This window comes from Helianthus annuus, chromosome 2 (assembly GCF_002127325.2).
Source record: "Helianthus annuus cultivar XRQ/B chromosome 2, HanXRQr2.0-SUNRISE, whole genome shotgun sequence".
In the NCBI taxonomy this organism is placed as follows: Eukaryota; Viridiplantae; Streptophyta; class Magnoliopsida; order Asterales; family Asteraceae; genus Helianthus; species Helianthus annuus.
Genome location: NC_035434.2, coordinates 146,394,709 through 146,409,188, shown reverse-complemented (window position 1 = coordinate 146,409,188; position 14,480 = coordinate 146,394,709). Strand labels below are relative to the sequence as shown.

The 14,480-nt window shown below is 39.3% G+C and overlaps 3 protein-coding genes across 3 annotated transcripts; 1 reads left to right on the top strand and 2 right to left on the bottom strand.

The window, feature by feature from the left end:
• Window positions 1-3,209: 3,209 nt before the first annotated feature.
• LOC110933838 (uncharacterized mitochondrial protein AtMg00820-like) lies at window positions 3,210-4,181 on the bottom strand. The gene is made up of 2 exons (XM_022177043.1): window positions 3,891-4,181; window positions 3,210-3,431 (listed from the first exon to the last, which is right to left on the bottom strand). Exons 1-2 carry the CDS (start codon window positions 4,179-4,181, stop codon window positions 3,210-3,212), a joined length of 513 nt encoding a protein of 170 aa, XP_022032735.1.
• A 1,615-nt stretch (window positions 4,182-5,796) lies between these two features.
• On the bottom strand, window positions 5,797-6,636 carry LOC110933847 (uncharacterized protein DDB_G0287625-like). Its single transcript, XM_022177050.1, has one exon. It carries the CDS (start codon window positions 6,634-6,636, stop codon window positions 5,797-5,799), a length of 840 nt encoding a protein of 279 aa, XP_022032742.1.
• A 3,888-nt stretch (window positions 6,637-10,524) lies between these two features.
• Window positions 10,525-11,258, top strand: LOC110933855. The gene is made up of 2 exons (XM_022177059.1): window positions 10,525-10,903; window positions 10,987-11,258. Exons 1-2 carry the CDS (start codon window positions 10,525-10,527, stop codon window positions 11,256-11,258), a joined length of 651 nt encoding a protein of 216 aa, XP_022032751.1.
• Window positions 11,259-14,480: the final 3,222 nt, after the last annotated feature.

Here is a 14,480-nt window from a genome sequence, read left to right as displayed (position 1 = left end):
AATTAAGAGTAAAAACCAGTAGTTATAGTTAACCTGATGGTAAAAGCAAAATCTCAAAGTGGCTTGACAACCTCATCAATGATAAATAACTGAGTTAATTACTATTTCCGTCCTTGTGGTTTGTCAAAAATCATTATTTTAGTCCATTAGTTTAAAAATTGTGATTTTAGTCCCTGTGGTTTCACTTTCGTAACCATTTCAGTCCACCTCCGTTAACCCCATCCATTTATTCTGTTAAGTACACGTGAATTGACCATAATGCCCTTATTAATAAAAAACAAAAAGATATTTAAATAAGTTAGTTACTGTTTTCGTCCCTGTGGTTTGTCAAAGATCACTATTTCAGTCCATTAGTTTAAAAATTGTGATTTCAGTCCCTGTGGTTTAACTTTCGCAACCATTTCAGTCCAGTCTCCTAACACCGTCTATTTTACCATTAAGTTTTTAATGAAATACCTAAATTACCCTTGTGTTAATTAAACATGGACTTACATGATTTTTATTATTAGATTTATATGATTTTATTGTTGTATGACATATGGACTTAAGTTGGATTGTAGGGTTCGACCCACCATGGCTTCAATAGAAGTAGAAGTCTGGCACTATTTTTACATATATGGTTCCAAAATTTTAATTTTGAATTTTAGAATGAGAAAATGTCCAGGTAAGCATTATTTTTCAAAGTAATTATGTTAATTGATGCTGCTAGGAAGATATTATTTGGGGTGGGGTAATGGGTCACCGGACATTAAGAGGATGGGGTTGTGATGCCGGAGAAGATGACCAGAAACTTTTGCCGGAAATGAGAGCAGGGATGGAGTGGGGTGGGGTAGCGTCGGGTTGTGTTCTAACAAGTGGGTCCTAGAATACAATCTTTTAAATTTCCATGGTTTTTTTATTAAATTAACAAAAGGGTAATTTAGGTATTTCATTAAAAACTTAACGGTAAAATAGACGGTGTTAGGAGACTGGACTGAAATGGTTATGAAAGTGAAACCACAGGGACTGAAATGGTGATTTTTGACAAACCACAAGGATGAAAATAGTAATAAACTCATTTAGATATCTTTTAGTTTTTTTATTAATAAGGGCATTATGGTCAATTCACGTGTACTTAACAGAATAAGTGGATGGGGTTAACGGAGGTGGACTGAAATGGTTACAAAAGTGAAACCACAGGGACTGAAATCGCAATTTTTAAACTAATGGACTGAAATGGTGATTTTTGACGAACCACAGGGACGAAAACAGTAATTAACTCTAAATAACTTAAGAGTCCTTTTGACCTGTTTGACCATATTGAACTGTTTTCCTTCTTAGCGGATTATCTCTTCAACCAGCTTATGTTATAGATGTAGATGTTTCTACAATTTACACTTTCTCGTTATGCGCTTTCCAAATACTCCATAGCATTACTAAAAAAACTGCATGTGTAACCTTGTTACTATTCGTAGATAGTTCCAGCCCATTGATACATTGCAAGAGGTCCACCGCCAAATCATACATGCTAAACCAATTCGAAAGTATGCATCAAATAAAAACATGATCAGTTGAACAAAGAAACCATGATTTAAGAAACAATGATATAAAGCAAGGATCAATTTAAAAATCTATTGGATACATTTAATACTTTCCTTATCTTCAGCATCCACATTCTTTGATTATTTAATTATCCTTTTTTAACCCAAATTTTGTAAATATGTCATAAGTTTGTATCCTCTCTATTAAATATATTTATTATATACTATAGATATTTTCTATGTTCATTTATAATACATCAAGTTATTTATATGAGTGTTTATGTGTTTATATTCTGGTATATTACAAACCCAATCACATATTTTCCCATGGTACTTAAAACAGGAACCCATAGTCCCATACATATAAATATTCTTTCATTTTCCTTATCAAATCCCTTTTAAAATCCAAAACAAATTTTATTTTGTCTTCTTTGTGTCTGATTATAATATCAAATATCCTATTTAATTCCATAAGGTAAATTCCAATCTCAGAAAACATATTACTTATGAATTTTTGCATTAATTTAGAAAGCATTGACAGAGAATCTCATACCAGTACCGGTGATGCACATGATCATTTTTCCCTCTCATAATTGCATTACATATACTAGTGATGCACATGATCATTTCCCTCACATAACTGCATTTGTTCAATAGGAATCAGTTCGTGACCATGAGATCGCTACTTTTAACCTAACAAAAACATATTTAAGCAAAATTGCTTACCAAACCATAGCTATTATATGATCAAACTGGAAAAAGTAAGTTGTTTAATTCAGGCAAGTTGAACTTACCTGCTGCAAAAACAATAGGTACCATTTTGCAAGTTCCAAGTTGTGATTTCAGCCTGAGTGTAAGAAAGTATGATCCCCTGAGTTTTCTTATTCATCTTTGTACAACTATTTATAATACAAAGAGAGGAGGAAATCATGGAGGAGAATAATACACAATAATTACATTGACTACACAATTAGAGATGATATTATGGAGCATGATTATAGGCTGATGATGAGCAGGGCTTGATTCTTGGATGACTACATTGACTATACAATTAGAGATGATAATATGGAGCATGATTATAGGCTGATGATGAGTAGGGCTTGATTCTTGGCTTAACACGCCCCTGCAGTTGTAGCCGTAGGTAGCCGAAGGCACAAACTGGACCGAAATCGTTGAAATAGGTGCTTCGGTAGACCTTTGGTGAAGATATCTGCGTACTGGTAGTCGGCAGGGACGTGTAGAACTTTGACAGGGCCAAGACGAACTTTTTCTCGTACAAAATGTATATCCAGTTCTATGTGTTTGGTGCGTTGGTGTTGAACTGGATTTTCAGCAAGATAAACTGCGGAGATGTTGTCACAGTAAACAATTGTGGCATTGCAGACAGGAACCTTTAATTCGAGCAAAAGATTGCGTACCCAACTGATTTCAGCAACCGTGTTTGCCACGCCACGGTATTCAGCTTCTGCACTTGACCTCGAAATGGTTGACTCGCGCTTAGAGGACCAAGAGACCAAGTTGGATCCTAACTACACATAGTAGCCGGAGGTAGATCTACGAGAGTCGAGGCAACCTCCCCAGTCGGCGTCTGAGTAAGCGGTCAAAGCAGTAGACTTGGATGGTGAGATTAATAATCCTTGTGTGATGGTGCCTTTTATGTATCGAAGGATCCGCTTGAGAAATTGGAAGTTAGGTTCCCGGGGGCATGCATAAAGAGACAGACCTGTTGAACCGCATAGGCAATGTAATGGTTAAATACTGAAGTGCCCTGGCTAAGCTCCTGTATAATGAACCGTCTGTGAAAGGTGCGCCACTATCAACGCTGAGCTTAGAACCAACTTCGACCGGAGTACTAATGGGTTTGCAGTTTGACATATTTGCGCGTGACAAGATATCAGCTGCATAGGTAGACTGTGACAAAAATAACCCATTAGTTTGTTTGGCTACAACAATGCCCAAAAAATGATGTAAGCTCCCCAAATCAGTCATTTTAAATTCAGATGTGAGAGAGCCGATGATGCGCTGTAGTAGGTCATTACTAGAAGCAGTTAGAATGATATCATCCACATACAGTAAAAGATAAGCCAAATCATTTTCATGATGATATATGAAGAGACAAGTGTCGCATACACTGCTAGTGAATCAACATTTGAATAAATAACCTGCAAAACGTTGATACCATGCCATGGGGGCTTGTTTTAGACCATATAAGGATTCATTCAGTTTGCAGACATATTTTGGGTGAGCGGAATATGTGAAACCAGGTGGTTGAAACATGTAAACCGTTTCTTTTAAGTGCCCGTTTAAAAATACATTTTTAACATCGAGTTGGTGTGTAGACCAACCGCGTGAGACTGCCAGGCTAATTACTGTGCGAATGGTGGTGGGTTTGACTACAGGACTAAACGTTTCATCACAATCAACACCCACCGTTTGGCTTTTCCCGTTAACAACCAAACGCGCTTTGTGGCGTTCTAAAGTGTCGTCTGCGTGGAACTTGTGCTTGAATAGCCACATGCATCGAATAATAGGGACATTAGGTGGTCGGGGGACAAGTTCCCACGTATTGTTGGCCAATAGAGCTTCATATTCGTCGGTCATAGCATGTTTCCAGTTTGGGTCGGATAGGGTGGTTAAGTGGGACTTTGGTAGAGGAGACATGGTTTGGGTAGTAAGGTTGTAGGGTAGCTTAGGCTTGAAAATGCCTGAGCGGGACCGGGTTTGCATAGGATGGGCCGGTTGATGTTATGGGTTGAGAGGTGGTGGTGGAGGGTTATGTGATGGGTCATGTGCGACATGGGCCGGTTGGTGGTTTGTGGGGTGTGAGGGTGATGGGGTCTGTGGTGTCTGTTGGGCCGTTTGGTTTTAGGGCAAATGATGGTTTGTGGGCTGTGAGGGTGATGGGTGGTCGATAGGTTGTGAATGGGGTGGTTGTTGAGGGGGGGATGAGGGGTGTGTAGGAGGGCCAGATGGTTGCGGGTTAGATGTGGGGAAGGAGGCTTGGTCGAATAGGAGTGGCTTGAGTTTGAGGAAAGTGTGATAGGGTGGAGGGGAGTTTGGATTGGCCATGGGAAAGATTTGTTCGTCAAACGTGACGTGACAAGAGAAGATTGTTTTTCCCGAGGTAAGGTCAAGGCAGCGTGAACCTCGGTAGTTGGCCGGGTATCCAAGGAAGATGCAAGGGGTGGACCGGTGGGTAAGTTTGTTTGGTCTAGTGGCAGAGGTGTTCGGGTAGCAAAGGCATCCGAAAACGCGGAGATGGTCATAAGATGGTTCCCGATGGTATAGGAGAGATAAAGGGGTGCGGTTTTGGTGGATTTTAGTTGGGAGAATGTTGTGAAGGTAAGAGGCGGTGTGAAGTGCTTCGACCCAATAATTGGAGGGAAGCGAGGCGTGAGTGAGGAGGGTAAACATGATTTCGTTTAGACGACGAATCATGCGTTCCGCTTTGCCATTTTGTTGAGAGGTGTGAGGACAAGAGAAGCGAAGTTGGATGCCATATTGAGAAGTGAAGTTTTTAAGGTTTGTGTTGTCAAATTCCCCGCCCATATCACATTGAATGGCTTGGATGGGTAGGCGAAATTGGTTTGTGACAAATTGGTGAAGGTGAGTTATTTCGGAAAAAGTTTCGGATTTAAAACGAAGTGGGTAAACCCACGTGTATTGTGTGAAATCATCAATAATGACCAAATAGTATTTATAACCCGCATGGCTCAATAAAGGTGGTGTCCATAAATCACAATGTAACAAGGAAAAAGGACATAGAGTATTAGTACTAGAATCAGAAAATGGTAGTTGTTTGTGTTTTGACAATTGGCAAGCATGACAAAGAGATGGACTCTTTTGTTTATTACATGAAATAAAATTATTTAAACGGAGAAAATCAAAAACTGGTTGACCCGGGTAACCGAGCCGGTTGTGCCAGAATGGAGATGCTTGGGTGGATGCAAAACAAGCAGTGGCGGAAGCATTTGGTGTGAGGGGGTATAGGTCACTCGAACTGTTGTGACGACTCAGGATCGTGCCATCCTTGAAATCCTTCACAGAAAAACCTTATGGGTCAAATTCAATAGATGTGTAATTGTCGATGTTGAATTGACGAACGGAAATAAGGTTTTTGACAATGTTGGGATTAAAAAGGATGTTTTTAAGGTATATGGGTTTTGAGGCAAAATTAAGGGTTGAGTTACCCGAGCCCAAAACTGGAAGTTTATGACCATTTCCAACAATTATTGATGCTATTGGTGCAAACGTAGAAAACATGTTAATCTTATTTTTATCTAAAGAGAAGAAGCACCTGTGTCAAAGTTCCATTGATCGTCTCCTTCGCCAGAGTCCACAGAAAGAGCATGGAGAGAGGGTCAATCTCAGTGAAATGCGTCTGTGCCGATCTGTTATTGTCGCGATTGTATTGGGATCGGTTGTATGACTGTGGCTGCCAAGGTTGGGTCCATGATTGGGTTGGGTAGGGACAAGGTGGCGAAGTCCAATAAGGCGGGGCCCAAAATGGTGGATAGTAGGGTGGTTGGTGTGGGTTGTTCGGGTAAGGTGGAGGTGGGTTATGGTTGCGGTTATAGGATTGTTGGGTTGGTCCAGAAAAGTTTTGGGTTGAGTGGTTGTTTGGGCCACGGTTGTGGTTGTAGTTGGGCCTGGAATTGTTGCGGTTTGTGTTACGGTTTGGTGGGCCTCGATTGGATTGATTGTAGTTGTTATGGTAATGGGCCGAAGGGTTTAGGTTATTGGAATGGGTAGGCTGTGATGGTGAGGGATTGAGTGGATTGTGGTTGGTTGATGATTTGTTTGGAGGTATGGCCGCAGCAATAGCTGATGTGGTGCTTGTGACCGCGTCACGGGTTTTGAGTCGCCCGGCTTCAGATAGGAGTTGTTCTACCGCGTCCTCCCAAGATGGAAGACTGTTGTTCAGAATGGAGGCGATAGTGTCAAATTCCTTAGGAAGGCCTTTGACAAGATAAAGTACACGTTGTTGGTCATTCATAGTGAAATCTAAGGCATTGAGTTGGTCGGTTAACTCACATATGCGTTGGCAATACGCATCAAGGTTGGGCATAGAGCCAAGGGTGAGATTGGCAAGCTCATGTTGGAGGGCTTGAGTCATCAATCAATATGCGGCTAATTCACTCATCCGAAACGGTGCGATAGATCCAAGAAAGAACAATGGAATCAATATTTTCCCATGATGCGTACTCGGGTGAGTCTTTTGTGGGTGGTGGCATACCATCAATGTGACAAAGCACATTGTACCCTTTAGCATTGAGCGTAAAGAGTTTCACCCACGATGCATAGGAAACTTTGGTACCATCCAAGATTCGTACCTTGTGTTGTATGTTGCTGACTGTGTAAACAGGATGTAAGGTTTTAGGTGCGGCATTTGAGGGTGCGGCATTTGAGGGTGCGGTATTGTCGGTCATGGCAAAAACAGTAACCAGAAAAAGAAAACAGAAGATAGATTCTAGAGTCTGATCTAAATCAGACTGTCGAGACGGAAACAGGAAAGGGGGGTGGCAGATTGGATCGAGAACCAATCTTAGGGTGATACCATGTAAGAAAGTATGATCCCTTGAGTTTTCTTATTCATCTTTGTACAACTATTTATAATACAAAGAGAGGAGGAAATTATGGAGGAGAATAATACACAATAATTACATTGACTATACAATTAGAGATGATAATATGGAGCATGATTATAGGCTGATGATGAGCAGGGCTTGATTCTTGGATGATTACATTGACTATACAATTAGAGATGATAATATGGAGCATGATTATAGGCTGATGATGAGCAGGGCTTGATTCTTGGCTTAACACTGAGTACCGGTCTCATCTTTCATGTTTCAATTTTGCCTTGTGAATTATGGTTTCAAGTGGCCATTAAAGAATCATTGGCCATCGTATAACTCAAATCATGTGAGAGAGAGATGACAAATATAAATCCACAAATCTGAAACAAAAAATAAATCAGAAACAAAAAATAATGAATCACACCTATACACACTCCTTTATTGCCTCCAGCATGTTAGAGCAAATTTCAGTCTCTGGTTCCTAAAACTAAGAAATGAATGATTTATTTCATTATTTTGGAATAAAACATCACTTGAGTTCAAAAAGTATAAGATAAAGTTGAAAATAACCTTGTGTAAAGCATCTACTAAAGCTGGTATGATATAATCAGACAACTGCTTCACATATGTTTACCTTGTCGAAGCAGCCTCCGAGTCCATCACCCTCCATATCTCGATAAAATTTTATCCTTGGATGCTCAGATCCTTCTCCTACCCATTGCGCCTTCACCGTCTCTAAATATCTTCTAAAACAAACGCACTACAAAAATTTCAAGTTAATGTTGTTATAGTATTATACAATTAGGTGTATTTTGAAATTTAAACTTACGTTTTCATGTTACGCAGGTAACTTAGACACTTATGGTTTTCAGCACTATGTTGCTCGTTGTTGGGCTTCGTAGGCCTATAACCGACCAAACAACATGGTTGGTTGAAGAGTCTTGTCGCTAAATAACGCCACTGAGGGAACTTGGCTCAAAAAAATGTCCACCAGTCCGCTTTTAAACACACAGATAAACAATAAATAAAGATTAGGAACATCATATTGATTATAAATGGTAAAAAAATGTAATTTAGATACCAAAGTATAAAAAAGCAATCAAACATAAGCTGGTCTTTTTCATCCGAACACGTTACTTCCCTATCCGTTTGCCTTCTCTAAAATGTTTACCTCGTCGAAGCAGCCTCTGACTCCATCACCCTCCATATCTCCATATAATTTTATCCCTGGATGCTCAGATCCCACACCTACCCATTGCGTCTTCACCGTCTCTGAAATATTTTCTAAAACAAAATGCACTACAAAAATTTCAAGTTAATGTTGTTATAGTATTATAGAATTAGGTGTATTTTGAAATTTTAACTTACGTTTTCATGTTACGCAGGTAACTTAGATTCTGACCGAAACAAATAGATAACTTCCTTATGTTTCCTTTCACTTCTAATCAGTTCAGGCATTTCATCAAAAACCTGATGAGCAAACAATATGGTTCAGCTTCTCCTTCATAATCGGCATTCGCAACCAAACTAAGTTGGCGTAGGAGAGTAAGATTTATGAGCTCCAAACACCTAATCTACTGATTTTTCATTATGAGACACCTATTTATTATAATTTAGGGTATTCTACTGTAAAAAGCATGTATAAACAGCAATATATAAACATAATGATAAGCTCTAATTTACAAAATGAAACTGAATCAACTAAAAAAAATGTGAAGTTACGGATTTCATCTAACCAAAAGCTCGTGATATCGCTCAAACAAGACGCGGCTTTAGTGTCATCAGAGTCAGCTTCGTATCGGTGGTGATTTAGGTGTTTGTATATTGCTGCTACACTCGATCTGTCATTAGAAATCTTAAATGACGCTGCTACACTCGATGTGTTGATGTGAAGTCGGAGATAAGCCCGGCGTTGTCTCAATGGGGGTCACGGTCCGTGACTAGAAACCCTAGCGATGGTGATTTAGGTGTTTATAGTGGTGGTGGTGTGGCTGGTTCTGCTCAGAGGCGTGAGAGAGAATGGATGTTCAAGAAGGGAGATAGATTGGATTGAATTTTGAATGTGGAGCCAGAATAATGTAGGTTATATATGTATACGGTTTGAATTTTGAATCTGGAGCCAAAATTTTGAATATGGGCAGTGGATTGCAGAGGTTTGAATTTATAACATAGGTTGAATTTTGGATATAGGCAGTGGTTTGATGGCAGAGATTTGAATTTGAAATGTATTTTAAATTAACCTTTATGATGTAATAATGACATAAGAAAAGCCTAGTTGGACAGCCTCTATGACTGCCAAGTAAGCTTTTCTTATGTCACTGCATTTTCTCATTTTATAGAAAGTATAGATTATTATTATTATTAACACGGGCCAGATCTGCTAAAGCCCATGCATTATGAAGTATCAGGTCATAGGTTAAAAGTTGTGTCTATTGACGAAGCGGTTGGAGATCCAAACATCACGCCGCTTGGTATATGTATATACATATTGTGTCGAACAAACTTGGAAGATCTGAATCATCATCATCATCATCAACCAGTTTGTGTTAATCTTGTTTGTCTTATTTCATCCACTTTCAAAATCTTCCGGTTTATACTTTCGATTGTTGGTTTGTTTGTTAACTTCGACACTGTTAGTCTAAGCTTGTGTAAGTTCGGGTAAAAAGTGACCGACTTACAAAGCTAGGGTAAAAAGTGACCGAGTCACAAACTTAAGGGTTTTTTTTAGTTAGTTTTTTAATCCTAATTTGAGTCAAAATAGGTTTCTTGTTTAGGTTATATATAAGGGAATTTATGTAACCAGATGTAAACGATTATTAATAATAAGAACGAGTTTTTGATTCAATACCGAGCACAAGGGAGATCGATCAAGAAGGCAGTGATCAAGATCTACGATCACGGCAGTCCGGCAAGGAAGATTCAGTTGACGAGGGATCGCCGATTGAGAGAAACTTGCTAGGGGATTTCAGGTGATCACGTAAAAGGCGACTATCGACTATCCAGACTTGACGCAAGATAAAAATTCACAGGTGATATCTTTGTTTTTTTAAGAAGCGATCTAAAAAAAGGGTGGGGAACAAAAGAACGTGTTATCTGCAAACAATTTTATTTGAGAGTTGACTGTTGTATGATTAGAATTCAAAGGAATGTTGGTTTGTTGAAGCAATCAAAAGGAAAAAATACAAGGTTGTTGGTTTTTTTTTTTTTTTTTTTTGTGTTAGTTGCCATTAAAAAAACAACGGAAGCTATTTAGGAGAGTTTTTTTTTTTTTAATTGCTTCAAGTCCGAGTATCCCTCTTACTTACAACAGGCGAAACCGAAGGATGGGTGATAACGTGAATCGGGTTCCCCCTGCTAAGTAGCATCTGCCTAGTCTTCCATGTCCAATGCTTACGAGTACGAATTACGCTGTTTGGGCTATGAAGATGAAGTCTATCTTCAAGGTTTATAAGGTTTGGGAGGTTATTGATCCAGGAATGACAGTTGATGAGAACAAGGACTCAATTGCAACTACCTTACTATTCCAAGCGTTACCCGAAGAGCTAACTTTGCAAATCGATAACAGTGATTCAGCAAAAGAGATGTGGGAAACCATTAAGTCCCGCAATCAAGGAGGTGATCGAGTAAAAGAAGCAAGACTTCAAACCTTGATGTCTAAGTTTGAAGCCTTAAAGATGAAGGAACCTAGCACTGTTCCTGACTTCGCAGGAAAGATTTCAGGGATGGCTTCTAGATCTGCTTCTCTTGGAACGGTGATTGAAGAAGAGAAACTGGTTAAAAGGTTTCTACATGGCTTACCGAAAAGTTTATTCATATGGTTGCTTCTCTCGAGCAATCTCTTAACCTTAAGACAGTTGGATTCGATGATGTCGTGGGTCGTCTTATAGCCTACGAGGAACGGGTCAAACTTGAAGAAAATGATCAACCAACTAAAGGTGATCAATTACTTCTTACTTATGAAGAGTGGGAGGCAAAGAAGAAAAAGGAAAAGGGTTATGGGAGGGGTAAAACGGGAGTCGAAACTAGTCAAGGTGGTCGAGGTCGGGGGCGTGGTAAATCTGGGAAATTTATGACCAACAAAAATGGTCGAAACTACACAAATGGGCAAAAGCAACCGAAATTTATGACCAACAAAAATGGTCGGAAATTTAGCGACTGAATTGCGACCAAATCAAAATTGGTCGCAAACTTAGCCACCAAAACAAAATCGGTCGCAAAAATAGCGACCAAGCTCAAATTGGTTGCAAATTTAGCGACCAAAATAAAAGCAGTCGCAAATTCAGCGACCACAACAAAATCCGTGGCAAATCTAGCAACCGAGTTTTTTCGGTCGCAAAAAAGTCGTAATTGTAGCGACTAATTTATTTCCGGTCGTTAATGTAGCGACCAAAAAAATCGGTCGCATAATCGTCATAAATGTAGCGACCAATTCAAAACGGTAGCAAATTCAGCGACTAGAATAAAAACGGGTCACAAATCTAGCGACCAAAAAATTTCAGTCGTAGAACGATTGCAAATTTAGCGACCGAAATAACCTTAGTCGCAAATTTAGCGACCGTAACTTTTTGGTTGTAAAACGGTCGCAAATGTAGCGACCGAAATTATTTCGGTCGCAAATGCAGCGACCGAAATTATTTCGGTCGCAAATGCAGCGATAGAAATTGTTTCGGTGGCAAATGCGGTCGCTATTTGTACAAAATAATAAAAGCTAATAAAATGAAATTTAATTTGGTTGCAAAAACGGACGCAGATAAAGTCACCAAACTTGTTTTGGTCGCAAGAACACTGCTTTTTAAAAATAAGATATATAAAAGAATTAACTTGGTTGAAAAACGGTCGGAAATAGCAACCGAAATTATTTCCATCGCAAACATACTTGCCAATTTAGGAAAATATTATAAAAAACAGTATACATTAAAGTTGTCACAAAAACGGTCGCAAATATAGTTACTTTCAGTCATTCAGAGTCAATATCATGGATTAATAAGGAGTAATTCATGTTATATTAGTCAATTACGTCTAATTAGTTTATTTTGATCAATTAGGGACAAATAGAGAAGATTAAGAGAAATTCATCTTAGTTATGATCAATTAGAGACAACTAGGATCGATTAGATACAATTAGGTATTAATTAGTGTTGATGAAGGACAATATTGCTCAATGATGGTCGATAATAGTTAACGAAGGTGAACTAGGTGCAATCAGGGTTAGTTAGTGTTGGTGCACTTGTGTCTGTACTTTGTCTGTATTCGGTCTGTATGTAAACGATGTTTCCAAATCAGTGTGTAAGTTGACCAAGTCAACTATCCTCCTAGTTTGACTTGGACAACATGATGTTTATCTGAATCGAAGGATAGCCTCGAAGGATACGCATCATCCTTCGAGGTGCTCGAAAGATATGGTTCGACCATGGTTCGACCATTAGGCATCGAAGGATGATCCTTCGATGTCCATGCTGATCTTTCGGACACATTGTCATCGACAGATGATCCTTCGGACCATCTGTCGAATCCTTCGGACAGACCTGTTATGTATGGGTATAAATACCCATGCATTGTGTTAGTGTTAGATAGATGCACACATAGAGAGTTAGAGAAACTCTGCTAGAGAGTTAGAGAAACTCTGCTGAAAAATACACACACACATACTTTAGAGAGTTTGCAAACAGATTGTAAACCTTGTGCTTGTAACCGTAAACCTTCATACGTATTAATACAGTGGTGTTAATCGGTGAACTTTGTGTGTTCTTGTGTTTGTTCTTGCTTCATCCCGGTTTGCCTACTAGCTTGGATTCCGCACTCGCTAGTGGGTTAGTATAACAAGGTTTAGGTTTGTTCTCGATCCTCCGAGAAAAGGGACCTACAAGTGGTATCAGAGCCTCGCTCTTTACCTTGTTTAAAACCGGTTTGTTCAAGTTCTTGGTGTGTTTGGACACCTGGTTTAGCACCCGTTTTTGGTAGTTTTCTGCATAAAAACGCATACTAAACCTATCGGGAGTGTTCGGGGTCGGTTTGGGTAACATAAAAATCGTTTTTGTGAAACCTTGATTTTTCCGGCCATATCTCCGGTGTGTTTCCGGTGACCAGTTCTTGAAGATAAGGTTGCTTATTTTGGCAAAATTTTTGAAAGTCAAAAGTTGGTGAAAAAGTTGTTGACAGAACCATCCTTTCTGCCGAAAGTTGGCTCACCAACCACATCAACTTTTCACCAACCTGTCGTACTTTGTGTCAGTGTGTCAGAGCTGTCGAAAGATATCCTTCGACATCGAAAGATATCCTTCGACATCTTTCGATCAAAGGCAGCTCGAAAGATAAGCATCCTTCGAGTAGTCTTTCGAAGTCTAAGGGTTATCCTTCGTAGTTGGAATCTTTTCGAAAGTTGGTTGTCCGAAAGATAAGGATACATCTCGAAAGATAAGGATCTTTCATTGTGAATCCTTCGAGATCAGTATTCGAAAGATATAAATCTTTCGAACATTGAATCTTTCGTGATAATCAGTCGAAAGATAAGGATCTTTCATTGAGAATCTTTCGAAGACTATTGCTCGAAACTCAACAGTAATCTTTCGATCACTGTTGATCCTTCGAACAAGTCTTGATCTTTCGATCAGATTGTATCTTTCAATTGTTGTCTGTTTGTTGTTAACAGTTTGTGGTGTGTAGGTTATTTGTTAATTTTTGATCACAATGAGTTGCACAAGTCCTTGGGATTGGAGTACGGATCCACAACCAGATCTGAAACAGATGTCGATGGCTGAATATATGACGAGTGCCATTCCTAAACAACAACAATCAATAAGTTCATGCCAATGGGCTTTGGTATCCAATCAGAGTCAAAGTCTTCAGAATCTTCTGATTAGTGAGAGTGAAACAGGCAGTAACAATCGTCCACCAAAGCTGAACCACATGAACGATTTTCCGTCATGGAAAGGCCGCTTTCACACATATGTTCAAGGACAAAGCACCGACCTTTGGATGTGTTTTGTCAATGCATTCAATGAAAGTCTTGAAAGTAGAGCATCCACTTCAGAAGGTTACGCCAATATGCTTGAAAATGACAAGAAGGCTTATGAATTGGAGAAAAAGGCATATGCCATACTTACTCAAGCACTCAACAAAGACATCTACCATCAGTTTTCATATTGCAAGACCACGAAAGCATTGTGGGATGCCTTAGTTGCTAGAGGAGAAGGCAATGCAGCTGCTCGAAAGTCTAGGCATGATTTGTTGAAGAAAGAATTTGAATCTTTTCAGTTTTTGGAAAACGAGACTCTGAATGATATGACCACACGTTTCTATCATTTGATTAGTGAAATGTGTGCTTATGGGGTGGCAGCTACTCAACAAGACATGGTGAACAGGTTTGCTGACGCCCTACCCC

Bases quoted from the DNA above. Each gene is read 5' to 3' on its own strand.
- LOC110933838 (XM_022177043.1), bottom strand. From the start codon at position 4,181: ATGTCTCCTCTACCAAAGTCCCACTTAACCACCCTATCCGACCCAAAC. The intron at 3,432-3,890 runs GTAATTAGCCTG...TTTTTGTCACAG, and splicing joins AACCCACCACCATTCGCACA to TCTACCTATGCAGCTGATAT.
- LOC110933847 (XM_022177050.1), bottom strand. From the start codon at position 6,636: ATGACTCAAGCCCTCCAACATGAGCTTGCCAATCTCACCCTTGGCTCT.
- LOC110933855 (XM_022177059.1), top strand. From the start codon at position 10,525: ATGAAGTCTATCTTCAAGGTTTATAAGGTTTGGGAGGTTATTGATCCA. The intron at 10,904-10,986 runs GTTTATTCATAT...GTCGTCTTATAG, and splicing joins TCTACATGGCTTACCGAAAA to CCTACGAGGAACGGGTCAAA.